This window comes from Paroedura picta, chromosome 6, assembly GCF_049243985.1.
Source record: "Paroedura picta isolate Pp20150507F chromosome 6, Ppicta_v3.0, whole genome shotgun sequence".
Lineage (NCBI taxonomy): Eukaryota > Metazoa > Chordata > Lepidosauria > Squamata > Gekkonidae > Paroedura > Paroedura picta.
The window spans coordinates 78,120,328-78,144,018 of record NC_135374.1 but is presented as its reverse complement, the minus strand read 5'-3'; the positions used below and the strand labels follow the sequence as shown (position 1 = coordinate 78,144,018).

Here is a 23,691-nt window from a genome sequence, read left to right as displayed (position 1 = left end):
TCAATTGCATAATTAAAGATGTGGATTCAAATTACCCTGTTACCACAGAGAATGGTGCCCACATGGTAGAAGAAGAAGAGTTGGTTCTTTTATGCCACTTTTCTCTACTCGAAGGAGTCTCAAAATGGCTTACAATCAACTTCCCTTTCCTCTCCCCACAACAGACACCCTGAGTGAGGCTGAGAGAGCCCTGATGTCACTGCTCGGTCAGAACAACTTTATCAGTGCTGTGGCAAGCCCAAGGTCACCCAGCCGGTTGCATGTGGGGGAGGAGTAGGGAATCAAACCCGGCTCGCCAGATTATAAATCCGCACTTTTAACCACTACACCAAGATGGCTCTCTTTGACTGGCTTTTCACAAGTTTTGCTTCTTGGAGGATATTGACTGGTCCATTGATGGTAGACTTTCTTTTGTCTAATTCCTGATGAGGGAAAGCTTTTTAGAAGTATTAAAGAGACAGGAGATTTTTATCCTAGCCTTTTGGTCACCCTGGCAGCTGATAATTTAGGGTTAAATAGCTACATAGGGGGAAAAGGGGGGAAGCTGTGCTTGGTCTCTTTGATTTTCTGCAGTGTTTATAAGGAAAAGGAGGGCTGACAGCTGTTGGGCTGCTGTGAAAGAAGCAGGAAAATGTCATAATAATGAAGTCATTCAGGAGTTTCGTCACTACAATCCTACCTTTAAAATAAAGAGATCCCATTCTGGTACATACTGAAGGCAATGAAAGCAGAGAGCATTCAGCTGCAATCAACCATTTATTTACTCTAGAATAATCCTATTAAAATCAGTGAAGCTCTTAACTTGCGTCCGGGTTTGTCCCCCAAACAGAAAACTATGGTTAAGCTTCTTCCACCCTTTGCTTTAAACAGTAAACATCTGACATATCAGAATTCCTTATTAGCTGGCACTTAGAAAAAAAGAACTCTTTGTTGTTCCTCTTCCTGCTCTGGCCAAAATTTGAAACTGGACCAGACACAAATGAGATGGGCTGGGGAGCATAAACGGCCTATCTGAGCTTCACTTCTCCTTTCCTTGCACTAGTTCCCTTCCCACTACTGCTTTTACAAAGGGCTGATCATAAGTTAGAGCTGCTAAACTTTATTAATCCCACACTCTGTTTTAGTGACCACTGTTCTTTGGCAGAGTGCCTGCACTTGTAACAGCAGCATGAACTAAAGTGACCCAACAGGTATAACTTTTCATCAACATGGCATTTCCATTGTGACCTGGGAGTGGGGAGGGCTTAGTCCCTCTCTGTGCTAGACTTGCCAACTTTTGAACAAGCTTCTGTATCTTTTCTGAAAGTCAAGTTGCTGCTACAGATCCGGTGATGACAGTTCTTCCTATGGCTAACTGCAATGGATCAGGAGACTATCGAAAGTTCAGTAACTAGTATCCTTCCTCTTTGTGCTAGAATTTCTGCCTTTTTTTGAAATGGAACAAGTAACTCTGCCTTAAACCAAGTCAGTGCATTGTCCTGTCAAGTTCAGTATTCTCTTCTGACTGGAAGTGGTTCTCCAAAGTCACTTTCTACCTGATGTTCTTATCCAGAGATGCCACGGAATGAACATAGGATCTTTCATGCCAAACAAACACTCCACTATAACTGAGCCACAGTTGTGCAATAGGCCACAAGTGACCTATTGCTAAAACACAGGAACCCTGTAATTAAAAATACAGCAATCCCAATCTGGTCATGAAGATTATGGGGAAAGGCCAATTGTTCCATAATGTATGGAAAAGTCTGAGTCCAATGCTTTTTGTGCAATAACCAAACATTATCAGACTTTTGCTCATCATACACCAGCTTTAAACAATGTGATGGCCCAAAGTAAACCTAGGCCGATTCCACACACATTAGATAATGCACTTTTGATATACTTTAGAAGTAGATTTTCCAATTCTGCATAAGAAAATCCAGCTGCAAATGCATTTTGAAAATCGATTATCCAATATGTGCAGAATAAGCCCTAGTCTACCAGCAATGGAGAGTAGCGATCCCCAACCTGTGGGCCGCGGACCACATGTGGTTCGTTGACTAATTGGAGGTGGGTCGCGAAGGACGCCTTCTCCCCACCCCCCCGGCCCTTTACTTCATCCCTCCCGGCCCTTTACACTTCGGGTGTCATTGTCTCCCATCACTCCCAGATGGGACTATCTCGTTGCAGAGAAACAAGCTCAGGGTTCCCATTGATTTGTCATTGTCATGAGTTAAAATTTCCATGAAAATAAAATGTTCCTTATGTTCATTGTTGTGGCGTGTCTGTATCTTATTTTGAAGGGATGTTTAAACATTACCATAGCGACCAGAGTCAGAGAGCGTTAGGGCAGTGGTTGAGAGTAGAGGAGTAAACTACCCCCCCCACCAGGCCTCAGTAAAATTGTCAAGCGTTGAGTGGTCCCTGGTGATAAAAAGGTTGGGGACCACTGAATAGAGCATTCCAAGATGGCCTTGATAAAATAGCTTTTGAGAGTCTGTGTGTCTGCTCTATGTGTGTGCTTAAAGTGCCATCAAGTTGTAGCTAACTTATGGCAACCCCAGCAAAGGGTTTTCAAGGCAAGAGACTAACATAATATGACATTGCCTGTCTCTGCCCTGCGACCCTGGACTTCCTGGGCAGTGTCCCATCCAAATACTAATCAGAGCCAGCTCTGCTTGGCTTTCAAAATCTGATGAATCAAGCTAGCCCGGGTCATCCAGGTCAGAGGTGAGTCCACATAACCATGCAAAAATGTGAAGGATGAAAGTATCTGCTAGGCATAACACATAATAGGCTGCCTAAGGAGGTGGTGATCTCCCCCTCACTGGTGATCTTTAAGCAGCAGCTAGACAGATAATTATCATGGGTGCTTTAGGCATTGAGCAGGGAGCTGGACTAGATGGACTGTATGGCCCCTTCCAACCCTAGGGTGCTATGTTAGTAGGCAGACTAATCTTGATTATGTCTGCCTTACTGCAATAGTCTAAGAACCCATTGTCTATCCCACATTCTATCCCACACTCTAACCCTAACCCGGAAGGCTGTTGTGTGGATGAAATGGAAGTGGAGAAAAGGGACGCCCTTGGAGAGAAGGACAGGGTACGAACCGAGTAATGAAAACTAGTGAAACTAATGAAAAAAAGAGCAGATCTGGAAGAAAAAAAATTGAGTGCAGGGGCACCTTTAAGATGAACAAAGATTTATCCAAGGCGTGAGCTTTCATGTGTAGGCTCCCTCCCTCGGACAAAATTGATTGGTGGACATCAAGAAAGGGATGTGAAAGGGACATCAAGAAAGGGATTGCTTGAACAAGCAAAGAAAACCCATGATCTCGGGAAAGCAACAGAGGGGGGCCTGAGAGCAGACCTTCTCATTGCTTTTGGGGCGGGATGGGGCATTTGTCCAGCAGGGGCCGCTCTCCAGCAGCTTCCTCGGACTGCTCTCCAGCAGCTATCTCCTTCCCACCCAACCAGGGCCAGACCCAAAACAGCGAAAGGAACAGGCACACCAGTTGTCTGGACGCTGCTGTAGTGGATGGCGAAACAGCACGGGTGCCTGCAGAAACAGTAACGGTGCCCCGCAAGCTGCTCGCGCTAAATTGAGAACCGCTGATTTAAACTAATATAAATCTCGCTATATTTTGATTTAATACAATGTCAAAGAAAACGTATACATTCCATAGCCTTTCCTAACCATGTCACAACATATTTCCCAATCCTAAAGCTCCCACTAAAATTTTTAAAAAATTTTTAAAACCCATCCAGAACCATATCTAAGCTAACACTAACCCTTCTCTGAGAATTACCGCTAATATAAATTTCTCATGTAGAATAATGTCAAAAAATACTTCTACATTCTATAGACATTCCAAAACATGTCACAACATCTTTCCCAACCCTGTCATTCCACTAAAACTAAAAACACTCAATCCATACCGATATCTATGCTAACCCTAACCCTAGCCTGAGAATTGAACCTAATATAAATGCAACTTTTTTTACATAAACAATAATGTCAAAAAATACTTATACATTCCATAGCCTTTCCTAACCATGTCACAACATCTTCCCCACCCCTAACTCTCCCACTAAACCTACAAACTCCCAAATACAAACAATACCTAAGGTAACCCTAAACCTAGCCTGAGAATTTATGCGTATGTATGTATGTATGTATGTATGTATGTATGTATGTGTGTGTGTGTGTATGTGTGTATGTATGTGTGTATGTGTGTATGTGTGTGTGTATGTGTGTGTGTGTATATATATATATATATATATATATATATATATATATACATATATATACATATATATACATATATATACATATATATACACATACACATACACATTTTGCATGTACAATAATGCCAAAAAATATTTATACATTCCACAGAGATTCCTAACCATGTCACAACATCTTTCCCAACCATAAGACCCCCACTAAACCTACAAACTCCCCATCTGGATCAATACATAAGCTAACCCTAACCCTAGCCTGAGAATAATTGCTAATATAAATCCCTATACCTATACATGTACTATACTGTCAAAGAATACTTAGTATTTAGACCAGGGGTCCTCAAACTACGGCCCGGGGGCCACATGTGACCCGCTGAGAACATTTATTCAGCGCGCCGGGTGTTTTTGCTGCTGCTGCTTGTCCTGCTTAGCAGCGGATGACTTTTGCAGCAAGCACAGCATCAGGGTGAGCCAGGACCCATGGAGCCTATATAAGGCACCACGTGTGTGGATCCCAGATCCCTTGCCCAGGACGCCATGGAGAGCAGCTTGCCCTCTGTGGCGGCGGAGGTCAGGTAGGAGGCCATTTCCCCCACCCACCACCTGGGCTTGGCTGCGGGTGGGGATTGATGGTCCACGGAGGGGGAGCTGGAGCCGGAGGCTCCTTCAGAGCAACGGCCTCGGAGATGGTGGTGCTCACAAGGCTTATGCTCAACTCTTCCCTCTTTCAGGCAGCGCCCGTGCGTTGCGTCCAGCCATGTCAGCACCGGCAGAATGCGAGTGTGACGGGGTTGCTAGCCCACAGTGCAGAGCTCTTTCAGAGTGGTGGGCTCATGGCAGCGGGTAGCAGGTGAATGTTGGTGCAGCCCAGCCAGGGCCAGCTGCCAGGAGAGCAGCTGGCTTGGCTCTGCAGAGCTGAGACTCGCGGTTTCTCCCCCCATGTCACCTGACAGGCTCAATTGACATAAAGGGGTAAGTGCAGAAGCAGGCCTGCTGCCCTCCCCTTTTCTTTCAGCTGCGCAGAGCCGGGGGAAGGGATTTGAGGCTGAGATGGTCCTCTCGGGGGAAGAGCAGAGCATTGCCTTGTGAGCCAGTCAGCTTATGGGGTTTTTGCCACCCCCCCCACCCCCCATTCATACAACAGGCTTTCAAGCTCAATGTGTGCTGGCTCAGGAGCGCGGAACACCTCAGGACTGGCAGGAGCTGGGAGGGCAGCTGGCTTGGATCCATGAAAATTAGGCCCATGGATATCTCCCCCCCCCCCTGCTTCTGGGGACATTGATGGGCTGCTCCATAGGGGTGACTGTGGGGGTGGGCTTGATTCCCCCCCCCACACACACACTTTGTAGCTGCAAGGGAAGGGCCATTGGAAGTTTGGCACAGCTGCTAAGAGCGGGATCCAGCAGCCACTGGGCACACCCTATCTTTTTTTTTTTTTGCTGAATCCTTTTGGGCAAATGTTGGATGCAGGGGAGCTGGACTCCCCCACCCCCCAGGTTCTCAAGAGCCAGGGCATTCAATATGGGGAGCAGGAATAAACATTTTGGGAGGGCAGCTGCATGAGCTCTTGCAGTCATGCTTTCCAAGGGCTTCTCTTGAGCCAGAATTTTGGGGTGATCAAGTGGCCTGACAGCTACATGGTGAGCTGGGGGTCCCTCCCTGCTCTTCTACACATGCAGCCGGCTGGATCACCTTTGCTTTCCATAGCCCTGCAAACTGTTCCTCTGCAGAATCATCGAGGTTCTTTCAGCCTCACCTACCTCTCAGGGTGGCTGTTGTGGGGAGAGGAAAGGGAAGGCAATTGGAAGCTGCTTTGAGACCCCTTTTGGTAGAGAAAAGCAGTAGATAAGAACCAACTCCTCTGCAACAGCTTTTAGCATTCAGAGCAGTCGGCAAGTCCATGACAGGACTAATCATTGCAGGCAGATCTCCCCAATTTAGCTCACTGCCTGACAGTGTAGTAGCCAGTGCATTGGGTGGTGGAAGACCTCACATTTAGTCAGACAGGGCAAGTTGAGCAGGTCTTGTCACTAGCTAGCACTGGGATAGTAGACACATAGCCCCTCTGGAGCATAGAGTTGGAATTTATTCATAGTTTTTTTTTTAAATATAGTCCGGCCCTCCAACGGTCTGAGGGACAGTGAACTAGCCCTGTTTTGAGGACCCCTGATTTAGACCAGTATTAATCCCCCTATATTCTTGATGTAATACAATGTCAAAAAATCCATACCACAACATCTTTCCCAACAATAACGCTTCCACTAAACCTACAACCTCCCCATCTAGACCAATACATAACCTAACCATAACTCTAGCCGGAGAATTATCGCTAATAAAAATCCTTATATTTTTACACGTACAATAATGTCAAAAAATACTTATTCATGCAGTAGCCATTCCGAATCCTGTCAGAACATGTTTTCCCAACCCTGTTGCTCCCACTAAACCTAAAAACTCCCCATCCTGACCAATATCTATGCTAACCCGACTTGAAGGAGACTTCTCTACTCTGGAAAGTGCTACTTGCCTGAGAATTGACCGTAATAAAATTGACCGAGAATTGACCATATAGAATAATGTAAAAAAAAAAAAACCTTATACATTCCACAGAGATTTCTAACCATGTCACAACAGCTTCCCTGCCCCTAACTCGCCCACTAAACCTGCAAGCTCCTCAACCAGACCCATATCTCAGTTAGCCCTCCCCCTAGCCTGAGAATTAATGCTAATATAAATCTCTATATGTTTCCATGTACAATACTGCCAATAAATACGTATACATTCCATAGGCTTTCCTAACCATGCCACAACACCTTTCCCAACCCTAAAGCTCCCACTAAACTTAGAAACTCCCCATCCGGACCCATACATAAGCTAACCCTAACCCTAGCCTGAAAATTATGTGAACCCCGAAGGCTCCTCAGATTGCTTAAATATATTGGGGGTAGTAGACTGCACTTTTTTTTCTTTTTAATGTTCAGAACTCCAGAATTTCCTGGAACACATTCTGAAAACTGCTGCTCTGTTGGGTGTTCTCATGGCTCAACAATAAATAAAAGGCTCTTCTATCTCAATTTTCCTTTAATAGAAACAAAACTTTCTTGTACGCTGAAAAACATCTGTTCCTCGAGATTTATCCTAGTAGGACACTTTTAAAAAAATGGGTAAAGCCATTACATTACTGCAGAACATTATTGATTTAAAGTGCTTACATTCAAATTAACTTAAAAATGAAATAAGACTGTGCTGACCCAAGCAATGCAAGATTTAACAGTTCATCGGTAGCCAGGATTGAAGGAAAAATTCACGTTACAAAGCAGTCTGGTAAATGCAATAATCAGTGAAGTCTGGCCTTGGAATGCACTTCTTAATCTTTGGGCCTATTTTGCAATGAGTTAGAGGATTGCACAATAGCCAACTTCCTAACTGCCATCAAAGTATGTAACGTCTCTGACTGCATCACTAATGAACTACCAAAGTAGGAATTTGCAGAGGTATTTTTTCTGATGAAGTACCTGCCACTAGTGGTTACATTCCCCCCCCCCCCCTCTATTGCCTTCAGATCAAATGGGAAGTATAGTAAACATTATTTTCAGGCTGTTCCAGTGAAATTTCTCAAGTCTGTTTTCATGCTGAGAAAGAGTGACTATTTCACATTTTCTTGTAGTGAGAAAGTACTTAATGGACATGCTGACTTGAAGGAGACTTCTCTACTCCGGAAAGTTCTACTTATCCCCTATCTTCTTTCATCCATTTTATCCTCACAACAGTCCTGTGAGGTATTCTAGTCTCCTAGATTAATAAAGTCTTTCACATCAAGGCCTAAGTGCCGAGTCAGGAATTCCAACAATGACAAACATATATTCGTATAAACCTCCCTGGAGGGGTATGAAAAGGGAAACTGTCTTATGACAAATATCCTCCATGGATTGCAATGCTGCATGCAGATGATCCAGAACACTGACAACGTTTTCCATGGAGAATGACCCCAGTGTAGAACTGCTTCAAGTCTCTGGCCAAAGTTGTTTAACTGTGAGCAGTTTGAAGGGAAATTTAGGCTGCTCAAATGCATTTCAAAATACTTCTCTGGGTCTAGCATGTCCTTCAAGTCCTGTCTCATCCTGTATCCTTGGAGTGAAACAATGGGTTTCTAACTGGGACATTTCTTACAGAATCACAGTCCTGTAAGACTGCTGTAAATCTGCCCTAAGACATATTGATGAAAAATGCAGTAAGATATGGCAGTCTGCTTACAGTCTACTTAGAGAGCAGAAAAATCAGGAAACCACATGGCATGCAGAGGAAACAGGAGCTCCCCGCCCCTCCCAAAATGCCTTAATCAGGTGGATGCAAAAACCACTATGTTATGAGTAAGAACTTGAATGAACAGAAACAGCTCTTCAAAATGACTGTTGTGAAAAAGGGGGAGGTGATGGAAGGAGGAAGTGTAGTGCCTCTAGTGAAAGCCAGCCTGTAGTTCATAGCAGCCCTGAGGTATAATTACTGATATGGCATGCTGGTCAGATTGTGCTCCATGCAAAGGATCTCAGGTAGCAGCAGGGCATTCTGGGAAGAAGAAGCAATGGCTGCTCTCTCTCTCTGAAAAGATAAAAAGTAGCCTTCCTATCTGGCCAGTTCTAGTAAAATCCTCACAAACGTATTAGGCTATTGTTTGGATTTTTGATAAGAGACAACATGCGATAAAGCAGTTTGATAGTTGGAAACCTGACATTTGGAGTACGTTAATCATTTACTTGACTACTGGACCGCTGCATTACAGAGTTACCTTTCTGCAATCTATTTTTGCTGTTTGTTTATTGACTCACTCATTTCACATGACAGAGAAGATACTGGGCCAACTTTTCCCAGGCATGGCCATTCCCCTACAAGTGCATTCAGACAGAATACTGGAGCATTTTTTCATAAGAGCCTTTGTAATCGATCTGAGATGACTGGAGTCAGATTTGGAGTCTAGAGAAGAGTGGGCTGGTCAGCCTTTCTTCTGACTATAGGTCTGCTGCATCTCCAATAGCTGCACAAGGGGCAGACCTTCAGTGGGAGGCACAGTGACAGGGAGAGGCTGAACCCTCCATATTCCTTCCACCTCAGTCAGCCATTCAAGTACATAATAAATGAACGTTTTACAGGAATCTAGGTATGGCTAACTTGTGGGATCAAAAACATAGCTTGAATTGGCACTAAACTAAGAACTGCCACAGCAATAATAGACCAAGGCATTTTACAGCCCAGTTCTATTAATGTTTACTTGAAAGTAAATTCCACTGCATTCAATGGGTTTCTTTTCCAGCAAGCACACATAGGATTGCAATTTAGCAAAAGTCACAGATTCATAGATATTTGATGAAGCACATCAATCACTTAGGTTATATGCATAATTATTTGAGGATTTCAGGCCAAAGAGCTCTCATTTAGGAATATGATGTTCCCATTCAAAATATAATGAGCCTGATGTTAAATGATCCTTTTGAAAGAATAAAGAGCTGAATGTTTTACGAGCCTCCGAAGGAAGTGGTGTGGGAAGGCCAACTAATGGCATATTCAGCCCAGTTCAGCAGAAGTGGTTTATCCTAGTAGAACATGTAGCATGTGCTACGGGCCCCATAGCTCCAAGCTCCCCATGGTGCTGTACAGTAAGGGGGCCTTCACACTGTGCAGACCACAAGAATGAAAGGAGTATTGGATGCTCTGTTAGTATTTGGAGGCATGTTAAATTGCTAATAGTAGAAGCAGGGAATTCTCTATTTGAAATAAAACATGCTAATAAGAAAAAAGGGATCTGTGTAAAGTAGATTAGAAAATTAAACAGCAGCAGATGAAAGCATGGTATCATCTATATAAGGGTTTGGCTCTGGTGCCTATAGGTTAACATAATGAAGATGTACAACTATGTAACTTCTGTATGGAAATTTCTAAAATAAAAGCCTTTAAAACATTTTTTTAGGACAAACAGAATAATACAAAGTGGTATGAAAGTTTTAGAAATCTCCAAAAATAATCCTGAGAGGAGGGATATGCCTCAGTCACGGATCTTCTTGTAAATAGGGTTGCTAATAGGCTTGTGAAAATTTCTGGAGATGGGTGCATGTGTATTTGTGTGGCTGTGGAGGTTGGAGAGGGGAGGCACCGTAGCAGATATGTGATTCCAGGGAGTCTATCTTCTAAAGGTACCATTTGCTCTAGGGGAACCTATCTCTGCAGTCTGGAGACTGGTAACTATTTGTAAACATCCTGCGTAAAATGCCCGGCAGGGTGGACTGGAAAACATAAAGTGATGATATGTTATCTCCTATCAGATTGCAGTTGGGGCCTTTTTTTTGGGGGGGGGAAGGGATCGAATGGGATTGAAACACAGCTATCTGCCCAATTTTGTCCTATAAGGCAGCGGTCCCCAACCCCTGGTCAGGCGACCGGTACCAGTCCGTAAATCAGTCGGTACCAGGCCGTGGCTCCTCCTTGTCCTCCTTCCTGGCTGCTGCCTCGGGGCCTGCCCTGCTACTCTGCCACCAGCTCACCTTTGGTGCTCTCCAGCAGCCGCCATGGCTGGGGCTCCCCCTTGGCATGGCACTGCGCAGCTGCTGCCGCCCCCCAGCAGGCGGCGGGAAGTCAGGGGCACTGGCGGGAAAGCAAGTGGAGCAGGGGCTCAGGCGACGGCAGCAACATCCCTCAGCAAAAGACTACCCCCCCCCCCGGGCCTCAGTAAAATTGTCACCGGTGATAAAAAGGTTGGGGACCACTGCTATAAGGTACCATCTTCACAATCAACCTTATTAATGATGGCTCTGATAATAGTCTCCCAACATCTGTCAGAATTCCTAGGTTGTAGTCCTAGGCACACCATTTCCTTGTGTCCAGTGGGGACTTATTTTACTTTAGTTCTGTTATTTATAGTCCTCCTTTCTCACTTGCATTCAAGGCATATTACACAGAGTGAGTCAATACAATTGACAGGATGAGACATTCAGTAAACATTCAATATAGAGTTAGGGCTGTAGAACCAACCAGAAGTCTAAAAACAGAACTGAATCTAAGCATAAATATTAATATGACACATTACATGATATAGCAGGGTCCTAGTTTCATCAAACAGTCCATAACAATCTGTCCAAGAAACTGCATTATGTAGTGCAGAGCAATTCTATTGAAACTGCTATATGACAACAATGCACAAAAGGGAAGACTAGGGAAGCAAAAAGGGCCCTTGAAAACACCCTTATCTGCTCAACTGATGGAAGGTTGCAGAGCTGGTTGGAGACAGGAGGCCCACACTAGTCACTCTGCAATATGCCTGTTTCCACACCTCATATGTTGTTCCCCTGGAAGCACTTCCGCAGGATCCCTGGCAGCCAAGTCCCTTGAGGCTGGTGGGGCAAAGATGAGTTGAGGTAAGCTGCTGTCTGCTTTCTTTGACTCATCTTGTCTGGTCACACCCCTGTAGTGTTTTCAACCTCAAGGTGGGGCCTGGGGTTCTCCCCAAGTTACAGCTGATCTTCAAACAACAGGATCAGTTCCTCAGCTCTGGCATCACTTCTCACCCGAGTGCCTTGTTGGAACAAGCAAGCCTACCAACAGAACAAACATAATGAATGAAGACCACGGAAGAGTTAGATAAGTCTCTCTCCCCTCTTTCTATACCAAGTTTGTTTCTCTTCATAATAAAACCATTTTATTGTTTTAAGCATCTTGGTGCTCTGCTCTCTTTACATGTTTAAACTCTCTGCCAACACCCCCTCATCTCCCCAAGCTCTACCGTCTCTAAGTCTCTCGGAAACTCCTAATGTAGCTCTATCTCCTAATGAGCAATTGGCCAAATACACCCCTGAATTCGCCAGCCAGGTGCATGAAGGTTGAGACACAATGGCTACAGCAGAGCCATCTGAAGTTCAACCACAAGAAACTGGAGGTCCTGTGGCTGGAGAAGAAAGGTCCAACGAGGAAGCACACCTTCCTTGCCTTGACAGAGTGCAGCCAATACCTCACGCACTATCAAGAATTTGGGAGTAATCTTTGACGCTGCCCTTACAATGGGGGCTCAGATCACAAAGGTAGCATGCTAAGGCTTTGCAAGGAAAAGCGACTAGCACTCTACCTGATCACAGAAAACCTAGCCACGGTCATCCATGAGATGACGGTCACTTCCAGGTTACATTGGCTGGTACGAGGCCAGATTTGGTGGAAGGAAGACGCGACTCAGCATTGGCTTAAAAATGGCCACAGCTTTTAATCAAACAACCTCCCACGGAGGGTTGGCGCTACACCAGGTGAATGAGCCTTACCTAGGCAGTCCGCTGACTGCCCCACCCACACAACCCGATAAGAAGTCCATCAATGTTCCCCGCCGGGAATACGGACTTCCAATCAGGTTTCTAATCATGGGAGATAACTCATATGGAGGGCCAAAGGGCGCAAACCTCCTTGACTACCTCCAGAGTCATCTGGTCAATTAATGAGCCACTCTCGCCGCCCCGCCGGGTCAGCTGGTCACTCATTAGAACCACCTCGTTAAGGAGGTCCCAACCCCTGAGGGGAGTCCGATCGCATACCGGCTCCCCCAATAGGCTCATTCTCCTGTGTTCCAAACGCCAAACTCCCAGGTAGCATGCTAAGGCTTTGCAAGGAAAAGCGACTAGCACTCTACCTGATCCCAGAAAACCTAGCCACGGTCATCCATGAGATGACGGTCACTTCCAGGTTACATTACTGTAACTTGCTCTACATCAGTCTACCCTCAACATTGACCTGGAAATTGCAGCTGGTACAAGTTGTGCAGGTCCTTACCAAGACACCATGAAGGGCTCATATGCAACCTACCCTCCAAGAGCTGCATTGGTTCCCGGCTGAATTCTGATAAAATTTAAGGTGATGGTTTTAAACTTCAAGGCCATAAACCATCTGGGCCTTGTGTATCTAAGTGACTGCCTCTCCCAGTATGCTCCCAGAAGAACTTTAAGATCTTTTAACACCAACACGTTGGTGGTCCCCAGACCAAAGGAGATGTTCCTGGTCTCAATCAGGGCCAGGGTTTTTGGACATGGAACCAGCCTGGTGGAATGAGCTGCCAGTTGAGACCTGAGTCCTGACAGAACTACCTAAGTTCCACAGGCCTGTAAAATGGCACTCTTCCACCAGGCCTTCAGTTGAGGCCAGAATCATAGAGTTGGAAGGGGCCAAACAGGCCATCTAGTCCAACCCCCTGCTCAACGCAGAACAAGCTCACACCAAATGAAATCTCCGTACATCTCCTCTTTCCACCAAGCAGGAACCTGATTTGAAGAACATGCTGCCTGTGGGTCAGACAAGGAGGTGGATCGACAAAATTGAGCTGATGAAATGGAGCTTCATAAGTTTTAATGTTTTTTATTAAAACTGTGGTTTTATAGATGATGTATGTGTAATACATATTATAAACCACCTCGAGCCGGTGTACAGGGAGGAGCAGTATATTAAAAAGAATAATAACTATTATTTCATATTTTTTAATTCAATAAACACAAAACCAGGAGAGAATACAGAGAGGCATTTGTTTTCCAGCAGCTCTACCCTCTCTTCTGATAAGTGTCAGTCTTGTGGTTTTAGGGGTTTCTGTAAAAGCTGCAAGTCTCACTAACCAAAACAAGAGAACTGTCATCTTTCCAACAGTTACATACCGTAGTACTTGAGAATGTGCAAACATTTCAGAACAACTGTTGCACAGTTTCAAACTGAATAAGCAAACAATCCTTCAATGGTGCAAAATTTGAGTTCAGTGGCACTATTATGACCAACAAAATTTAATTCTGGGTATAAGGTTTCATACATATGCACAAAGCTTATACCCAGAATTAAAATTTGTCGGTCTTAAAGGTGCCACTGGACTCAAACTTTGTTCTATAGCTTCTCAATGGTGGTTATTCTAAAAATATTATGAAGTTTAAAACAAGATTCATGATTTCTGAGTAATTAATGTCATAATTTTTTTAACATGTATTATAAGCAACCAAAATTGATAGAACTGCTTTATAATCAAGAGTTGGGGGAGCACATGAAAGACACACAAGCATATTTTTATGAAGATGCGAAACATGATGTTCACTTTATAATAATGGTATATTAGATTGTTGTCAAGCTCTGTGCTGTATAAACTTATCTTGCTTTAAATTGCAATACCATGTATAGATTAGTGAAAAAGCAAAAATTTCAGAGGGATAGATCAATTACTTAGTTTCAGTAAAGATGTGAGACTCTAATGCCATCTTAAACAATACAATCCTTAAACTAGCGATCCCCAACCTGTGGGCCGTGGATCACATGTGGTCCGTCAACTAATTGGAGGTGGGCCGTGAAGGACGCCTCCCCCCCCCCCGGCCCTTTACTTCATCCCCCTTTACAACACACTTCGGGTGTCATTGTCTCCCATCACTCCCAGATGGGACTATCTCGTTGCAGAGAAACAAGCTCAAGGTTCCCATTGATTTGTCATTGTCATGAGTTAAAATTTCCATGTTGTGGCGTGTCTATCTTATTTTGAAGGGATGTTTAAACATTACCATAGCGATCAGAGAGCGTTAGGGCAGTGGTTGAGAGGAGTAAACTACCCCCCCCCCCAGGCCTCAGTAAAATTGTCAAGTGTTGAGTGGTCCCCGGTGATAAAAAGATTGGGGACCACTGCCTTAAACAGTTCCCAACCTTTTCATTATGGTGACCAACAAGTCCAAATTTACTTGGTTTGGTGACTTTTTGAAGTTGAGGGGGAGCAAACTATGACTTTGGCACTCACCCAGTTCAGCATTCCATTTTCTACAGTAGCTAGCCAGATGGTTTTGAGAAACCAACAAAGGTTACACAAAAGTGCAGCTGCCCAACCAAGCCAGTGGCATCCTTAACACTATTTCACTCTCTTATATATTTGGGAAACAGCCTCCTGGGAGGAGACTGTCCAAGGCCCTGTCTGTCCAGGTCCACCCTGATTGGCCCTCCCTCTCCAGCTCCCACCCTCCCTCCCAGGCAGCGACAGGGCTTTGCGGCCCACAGGTACGCTCCTGCCAGGGGGGAGTTTGGAGCCTCCCTGCAGGCCGCAAAGCCCTGTTGCCACCGGCATGGGGGGCTTTCCACTCCCTTTAGCCCGCTTTGTGGGCCAAAGGGAGCCGCAGCCACCCTTTCACCCCTTCCTGCCTGCCACCTCTTTCGCAGCCCATTTTAAAAATGGGCTTTGATACTAGTTCTGACATAAACCGAGCAGCTTTTGCATATGGAGGTTACATTCCAGTCTTTGACACCCTCCGTTTCTTCTCCATCACTCCCCCAAATCCCCACTAACATTCTAAGGATTTCATTCTCGTATCCATCAGAAAACACTTTACTTCAACCTTTCTCAACCTTTTTACCATTGAGAAACCTCTGAAACATTCTTCAGGCTTCAAGAAACCCAGGAAGTGATGTCATCAGGACACACCTCCCTGCCATGTCCTAGAAGCCATATCACCAGAAGTGACATCAACCAGACACTCCCACCAGATGAGATATCATGCTCCATTGCCCCCAACACCAGAAACAGCCCAGAAGCCTACTCCACTGGACCAGGAAGAGGGCTGGAGCAAGCACCCGCCAATCCATCACTCCCGCCACCCCCACCCAGAGTTAAAATGAGAGTAAGTTAAAATGAGAGTACTTCCTTTCTGGACTCCAGTTGCTACCACGTGCGACAAGCCTTGGCCAGCAAGGATTTTTATGACTGAGGCCCCTCCCTTTTCCACCCCCCTCCAGGACCATCATTGGTCCTTTTGGGAGGGGGGGTCAACATAACCATATCACCTGATTTTTTTTAAATTTAAAATTAATTAACTCCCACCCAATCAGCAAAACCCTCTCAGGACTGTCAAGACACCCATGGGCTCATGAAATCTCTGTTGAGAAAGTCTGTTTTACTTGATCAACATGTACATGCCTTGAAGAAAAAAATATATGGAAGGTACTCTTTTTACAGTGAGATCTTGGTTTCCAAAATATGAGAGACAGCAATGGAAAAGGCAGGCAAGCCACTTTCCAAGACTTTGCAACTCACTTTTGTGTCTCAAGCCACAGGTTTAAGCCACTACTTTAAGGGGCCACAGGGTCCCTATTCCCTTTTGAATGAAGAAGAATGCTTTCTATGGGCCATTCAAGCACCCAGACCTGGTGGCTTGTGCTGTGCACCATTTTTTTGCAGAAAGATATGTGCAATTTAGGTTGTATAGAATTGTAATGGCCAAGAATGATGTGTGATTATGGCAGCACCTTTTTCATTCACTGCAAACACAAGGATGGTATATAATGTAATAAATAAAATCTTTAACACTTAGCTGCTCTTAATATTTGACCAGAGGTCTCCTGGGCAGAGCCAGTCGGCCTCTGTTTCCAGTCCACAGGCCTTAGAGAGGCCACAGCAGACCTTTTTGGGGGTGGGGAAGTGCTGGTGGGAGGGAGGAAAGGGTAAGCCAGCGCCAGTTATAGTTACAGATGCAACGGGCTTTATATCTAGCCTAGTAAATAAATGTTATTTCACTGACATTTTCCCATCTCATTGTCCATAGGATGACGGAGGCTGCTCATACGTGGAAGAAAAAGTCCTGCATGAACCTGCGCCGAACTGTGATTTAAGTGCAAAGCCCAGACCACCCCTGCCACAGAAATCTTTCTGGGGACATTTTCACTGGTACAGATAGTCTACAAAAACAAAGACCCCATACTAAAACTATTACTGGAATGCATAAAGTTGCAAATGGAAAAATCGTATGATTAAACCTTCCTTAAATTACCCCTCCACTCCTGTACACAGAAAATTGGATATCAAGGATAAAAGTTTTAGACTTGCTTGCTCCATTATTTCTTTCCTCTCTTTTTGGGGGGCACTTTTCTCACATGCTGTTTGAAGTCACACTGCTCAAACAACTGGTCATGGCCCCTTCCACTGGTTTAATCCTGGCTATTTGTTTACCACAGCAGGGCTGCATACTTCACTAGCAGCAGTTGTGAGTTTATTTAAGGCTGGAAATGGAATCATTTTGGCTAAAAGATGGTTAGAATGCTTCTACTTCACTTTTTCTAAGCCAAGTCAGAAACTTCCATTTGTAAGGTGGCTTCCTCCATATACCCTTGGCCCAGTACAAGACAATGCATAATTACTATTGTTTTATGCCCCAGAAATGGGAATTAGTACTGGACTGCTGGTGACAAAGGCTCCACTAACACAAGAGGAAGGAAAAGCAGTTCTGACCACTCCCTCCTCCTCACTGCAGCCCTCCATTTTCTGATGCGTTCAGCCCACGTGATTTAGCCAACATTCCGCTTCATTTTTGGGAGTTCACGGCCAGCTGCTGTGGGGAATGGTGGCTCTAACTCATTGCTTTAATTCTTCCACAAACTAAAAATACAAACATTAGAGAGTAGAATAATGTTGTTGCTGAAGTTAGTGTTGCCAATTTGCTAGGATATACCTAGAACTTGGGGTTGCAGGTCTGGAGATTTATCTGCATTAAGAGTCATTTGCAGACTAGACAGATCAGTTGCTCTGAAGAAAATGGCTGATTTACAGGGTGCACTCCATGGTTTTATATCCCAATGAAGTCTGTCCCTTCCCCAAACTATATTTGGCCCAGGCTCCATCCTCCAATCTCCAGGAATTTCCCATCCCAGAGTTGGCAACCTCACATCATGGCAAAATGTCAAGCCAAATTTATATTCACGTGGGTAGATGGCCATGAGCAGCCCGAGTCCCCATTATGTGCACGCAAGATGTAATACAAACATGTATCTTTTTTCATAAGCGCAAGATTAAATTTGTGGGCCTACATTATTTTCCAGCTAAATACACTGTGCACAACACGGTCTTTCGTTCTGGCCACTTAAAGTCATCACAAAGCTGGGCCAAAGCAGCCAACAATTTAAAGGGAATCCCTGTCTCCATTCCAATGAATAAACCAAGGGGCATTTCTATAGGTATGCACAGGTTTGCAAATGTCAATGATTTACAGATAGTTGGGAAAGCAGCAGTGTGGCTGGAAGAAAGATCATGATGGTTTTTTACAATGTTCCTTATTCTTCCTCCTTAACTTTGGTTAGCCTGTTTGCCCAGACCCTGTAAAAATATAACAAGAGATTCTAGTCCCCTTTCCAAGTCTTCTCTCAGAAAAAGCCTGCCTGCCTGCTTGCCAAACCGCCCCCACCCCCGGCCTTCCGCTCGGGCTGTCCTGATCCCCCGCCACCCGCCTGGGATGGGCTACTTGAATTCCGGGGCCAGAAGCGAGACCCTGGCCGTGCTCAGCTGCCCCCTGTGACGCGCGCCCCTCTCCCGGGGCCCGGCCACCGGGCGCAGCCACGCCAGGAGGGAGTCGCCCGGGGGAGGGCGGGCCAAGGCCCGGCCTCCTTCCACTAGACCTATTGTCTGCCGGCCCTCGGAGGAAGCATGGCGGGGGAGAGCGCGAGCGGCCAGGACGCGCGAGGGAGGGCGCGGCTGGAAAGGAGCCCATGGGCCCCGCCCTGCCGCCAGCAAACAGCAGCACCGTCGCGCCTGGGACGAGGCGCAGCCATCCCGTAGCGCAGCGCAGCAGCCTACCGAGGCGGCCCCGAAACCTGTTGCGCCTGCAACCCCTCAGCGCCCTTCCTGCCCGTGGCGGGGGACGCCGTTTCCCAAGCCTGCCCTGGTTTGCCCGCAGCCAAGACTTCCCAGAGAGCGAGCCTGGGCAGAGCTGCTCAAAAGGTCTGTCCAGCGGGGCTCGCTCCCGAGCCAAACGATCGCCCTGCAGACGGGCCCTCATTTCACGGAAAACCCAGACTAGGAACACAGCCCATCTCCCCGCCCCTACCCACTCGGTGAGGGAATCACGCTCCTCCTCTCCGTTGGACTCTGATTCCCCCCGCGTGGGTCGCCGCCCCCAGCCCCACTTCTCGTTTTGCAGGGTAGCGGCTTCCATTCAGGCCGCCTCGCATTGCTCAGTGATGTTCGCGAATTGCAAACCCGCGCGGGGTGTCTGTGTGTGTGTGGGAGAAATATGGGCCCTTAGAAATAAACAGCTCGGGAGTCCACTAGGTCCTTCTTCATCAGGGGCCCGAGAGGTTTCCACAGCCAACGTGGCTCCCAAGCCAGTGGAAGGCAGGCAGTCCAACTGGGGGCCTATCGGCGCGAAGCTTTTGCCCCCAGACCCCAGGGTGTAGACCCCAGCCGCCGCTTGGCGCCTGCCCGCTGGCTTCCCGCGCCCTTGAGGGCCACAAGTGTGAGCTTTCCCCAGCCTGGCAAGAAAGAGATGCTGGTTGAAAACTGGGCTCACTGGAATCGGCCTTTTTAGTCAAGGCATTTCGAGCCCGGGGGTGGGGGTGAGGAGGAAAGTCATTAGATCCGAATTTTTATTGCAGGCTTTTGCTCCCACCCCCACGGTAAAAAGAGGAAGCCGAGAACTCGAAGGGCGGCGAAACAGTTAAGCCGATTCGGGATGACATCACTGCGATTTGCATAAGAGCGGGGCTATAACTGGTCATGCAGGGAGAGAGTCCTTTTATACTCCCGTCCGGAGCAGCTGCTGTGAAGATCGGGCTTGTGTCTGTGCGTGCAAAGCGTCACTGGTGAGGAGACAATTTCTATACCTCTGTGGGATGTGGGATTTTTTTGAAAGAAGAAAGATACATTTCCTTGTTGTTAGGATGGTTGTTCCCCCCCCCCCGCCCCATGTATTTGGATTTCAGGGGACTGGGCGATTGAACTCGTGTGTGTGTGTGCGCGCGTGTGTCCCGCTCCCCCAATTTGTATGAAGGGTCTCTTGCTAGAGCTTCCCGGGGGTTTCCCAAGGGCAGTTTAATTGCCTCGAGCAGCTTCAGGTTTTGTGGCGCCGTGCATCCCTTAGGACGTGGATGCAACGTGGCTGCAATTAAAGTGCAGCGGATTTCTCGCCGAAGGAGCAGCCTGCCTTGCTGCCTTCCGGGGGGGAGGCGAATACCACCCCTCCAGCCCAAATGTCTGTAAGGGACTTGGTCTTCCGCTTGGAATCTAGATAACCCCCCCTGCCCCTGCCCCCTAATATTTGTAGGCTGGAAATCTCAGGCGTGTGCCGGGAAGCCGACTCGGGAGATGTGCCGGGGGGGGGGGTCATGGTAAAATCGCCCGCCCTGCGTGTTCTGCCGCAACAAAAGAAGAGCCCTTTGTTTCCAGCGGCCGCGGTGGATCTGGGGGCTTCGCGGAGGCGAAAGTGAGGCAGCCAAGGAGGGAGGAGGAGGAGGAAGGGCGGTGGTTGCAGCTCTTTGTGAGGAGGGGAGAATTCCGGACTCCTTCCCAATGTGCGACGCTGCAATGGAGAATGGGATCAGCATAGCCGCCTTGGCACCATTCCTATCACATAACACCCCCCCCTTTTTTTTCCTATTTTCTTAATTTTTAAAATCGTGATTCATCCCGAGGACAACTTTCTTTTTTGTATTGGTCCTCACATGGGGACACTGACCCTAATCGGAAAAATGCCTCCACTTTCAAGTGTTCGGATTTTGCACACAACCTCCCCTCCCATTTTTGTTTTATTTTCTTCCCCAAAGGACTAGATTATTTAATCCCCCCTCCCCGTTTCTACGTTCAGAAACATGGTTGTGCAGCAACACCTTTTGCTTATATATAATATAATATATATATATATATATATAATATAATTTTGAATGTGCACATTCCAATATGTATAAATATATATTAGGGGAGGGGGGGAAACTATTGGGTTGCAGTTTGACTGCCAGAAGTAGCTGCCTGGGGAAGCTGGAATGAATTCCAATGAGCCTGGCTTGTCTGATGAGCTACATTCTCCCCCCACCCCTCCCTTTTTCTGTGCAGATTAATCAGCAAATATGTCTGACAAACCAGATATGGCTGAAATCGAGAAATTTGATAAGTCTAAGTTGAAGAAGACAGAAACGCAAGAGAAGAACCCACTGCCTTCAAAAGAAAGTAAGCCTGTTTGAGAAAAGGAAAAGAGGGCGTGGGCCACAGGAGACAAAGAGAAGGCAAATCTGATGGCCATATGCCTTGAGATCTCATCCTTCTCAGCTGGAGTTAAAGAATGTATATATATGTCTTCCAGTACAGTGTAATGCATGTATTTCTCTATGAATGTGCAATATATTACTATTAATATAAAGAGTTGGCACCTTTTTTAAAAAGACCCAGTTTTATTTAAAATAGATATAGATATCCTAAAACTCTTCTTTCAAATGCTTAATATTTGTTTTTTTTCCCTGTCTTTCCCTCTCCCCCTTTTTTTTTATTTATGTATTTTTGTAGCAATTGAACAGGAGAAGCAAGCGGGTGAATCGTAATGAAACCAACCCTTCCAAATTATGCACTGTACATTCCACAAGCATTGCCTTCTTATTTTACTTCTTTTAGCTGTTTTAACTTGTTAAGATGCAAAGAGGTTGGATAAAGTTTAAATGACTGTACTGCCCCTTTCACATCCAAAAACAAAAAGAATAGAGAGAGAACTACTGATGCTGCACGAAGGCGCTGCCCTTTCCATCTGCCTGTCCAGCTTTGGTCCTGGTGGCACGAAAGAGCTTGCATGTTTCCTGAAAGAAGATCCTGGGTGGGACTACAGTAATCTAGTAACACACACGAATACACGCAAAGCTGTACCATGGTCCTGCGAGCTGTAAAATGCAGTTAACCGAGTGCCATTTTTTTTTTGTTCAAATGATTTTAATTATTGGAATGCACAATTTTTTTAATATGCAAATAAAATGTTTTAAAACCTGGATATTATATTGCTATGGTATTTTTTTTGGAAGAATATTTTGGAAGAAGGAGCGTAAGTGCCTATCCAAAACATGGAACTGTAGGAATCAATAGAAGCTAGCGCAAAGCAAACATTTTTCTCTGCCTATGTTTGCCATATTTGGGCTTTGAAATGGAAGACCGTATTAATTCTAAGAGGTCTGTTCAGGAAATTACTCCCAGTACATTGTGTACTTAACAGCTTTTTCTTTTTGCTTGTTTTTTGGATCCTTGTAAGCAACTGGACTATCCACTGTAATTTTATGGAAAGGAAGTATATTTCTCCATAGGAGTATACCCCCTTTAATATATAATTTAATTTTTTTCTACATAAGACAGAGTATAGTTTTTAACTCTTGATAACTACGTGGATAGAGAGGCTGCTCACCATGGTAGTGCATGGCAGCTGCTTTCATCTCAAAAACTATTTGTCTGGAATTGTTCTCAAGAAGACTGGTCACCTTGCCCTGCCTGCTTCTCTAAATGACAAGTTGTTACTATGAAATGTAGCATTTTGGTAATCCTTTGGGACAGTGGCTTCCAAATTTACAATACACAGGAAACCCTTCCCAACTTCTGGGGAGCCTCTGAAATTTTAGGTGGATTCTGGGCAAGTTCTGAGGCACGAAAGATTTCACACATGGATTGGGTCTTACTGTCATCTGTAGAAGGCAGCCCTGACTGCATTGTAGAGAAGACTGATTGATACACAAACTCTTAGGATACCACATCCACTTACTGATGAAGTATCACAGGCAGAAACTGGTCCCCTCCCCCACCCCAGTTCTCTGGTAAACCATTTGAGAGCTTCTTGGAGCTAAGGTTTTGGTTTTTAAATCCTCCATTGATCCAGCTTATTTCATCTGGTTTGGGGCTCCAGTTTGGTGTAGTGGTTAGGAGTGCGGACTTCTAATCTGGCGAGCCGGGTTCGATTCTGCGCTCCCCCACATGCATCCAGCTGGGTGACCTTGGGCTCGCCACGGCACTGATAAAATTGTTCTGACCGAGCAGTGATATCAGGGCTCTCTCAGCCTCACCCACCCCACAGGGTGTCTGTTGTGGGGAGAGGAATGGGAAGGCGACTGTAAGCCGCTTTGAGCCTCCTTCGGGTAGGGAAAAGCGGCATATAAGAACCAACTCTTTTTAAAAGTGATTGGTTAACACTGATTGATCAGATTGGCATTTGCTGATTTTTCTGAGGTGTTCTGTATGAGGGGGGCTATCAGCCCCATATATAAGGACCTGTTAGCTATTTGGGACTGAGCAGATTCTTTTGCCTGTTTCCTAATATACACCCTTTGTTTCATAACTAAAATATATTAAAGCTTTAACAATGGAGATTGTATGCAAATAAAATTAGTTGTGACTGCAGTTTGTATCTTTAGGATTTCTAATTTAAAGTGTTTCCAGGTTACTTGCTACAGTGGGTTTACCTGGAAACAATATACTCCTCAACAACAAAGATTTTCCTTATTTGCAATTCAAGAGGGATGTGTGTGTAATAGTATGTATGTATAGGATTTAGCTAAATCAGAAACTGATAGTAATGGTCTCATTGTATTATCTAAAAGTTTTAATATTAGAACCACTTTAATTTTGGCTGATTCTTGTGGTTTACTTTGGTTATTCCTCCTGAATGTTCCATTTTCCTCTTCAGAGGTGTTGGAGTTTGAGGAAATACAGAAGATTAAG

The 23,691-nt window shown here is 45.5% G+C and overlaps 2 protein-coding genes across 2 annotated transcripts in view; both read left to right on the top strand.

The window, feature by feature from the left end:
• Nucleotides 1-17,227, top strand: part of TLR7 (toll like receptor 7) — a 38,120-nt gene extending 20,893 nt beyond the window's left edge. The window contains exon 3 of the mRNA XM_077343234.1: nucleotides 16,793-17,227. Within this exon, the coding sequence (XP_077199349.1) occupies nucleotides 16,793-16,797 (5 nt within the window). The 3' untranslated portion in view covers nucleotides 16,798-17,227. The remainder of the gene's footprint in view (nucleotides 1-16,792) is intronic.
• A 2,383-nt stretch (nucleotides 17,228-19,610) lies between these two features.
• On the top strand, nucleotides 19,611-21,982 carry TMSB4X (thymosin beta 4 X-linked). Its single transcript, XM_077343235.1, has 3 exons — nucleotides 19,611-19,817; nucleotides 21,064-21,177; nucleotides 21,511-21,982. The coding sequence occupies exons 2-3, from the start codon at nucleotides 21,078-21,080 to the stop codon at nucleotides 21,543-21,545; spliced, it is 135 nt and encodes a 44-aa protein (XP_077199350.1). The 5' UTR covers nucleotides 19,611-19,817; nucleotides 21,064-21,077; the 3' UTR covers nucleotides 21,546-21,982.
• Nucleotides 21,983-23,691: the final 1,709 nt, after the last annotated feature.

Bases quoted from the DNA above. Each gene is read 5' to 3' on its own strand.
- TMSB4X (XM_077343235.1), top strand. From the start codon at position 21,078: ATGTCTGACAAACCAGATATGGCTGAAATCGAGAAATTTGATAAGTCT. The intron at 21,178-21,510 runs GTAAGCCTGTTT...GTATTTTTGTAG, and splicing joins CCCACTGCCTTCAAAAGAAA to CAATTGAACAGGAGAAGCAA.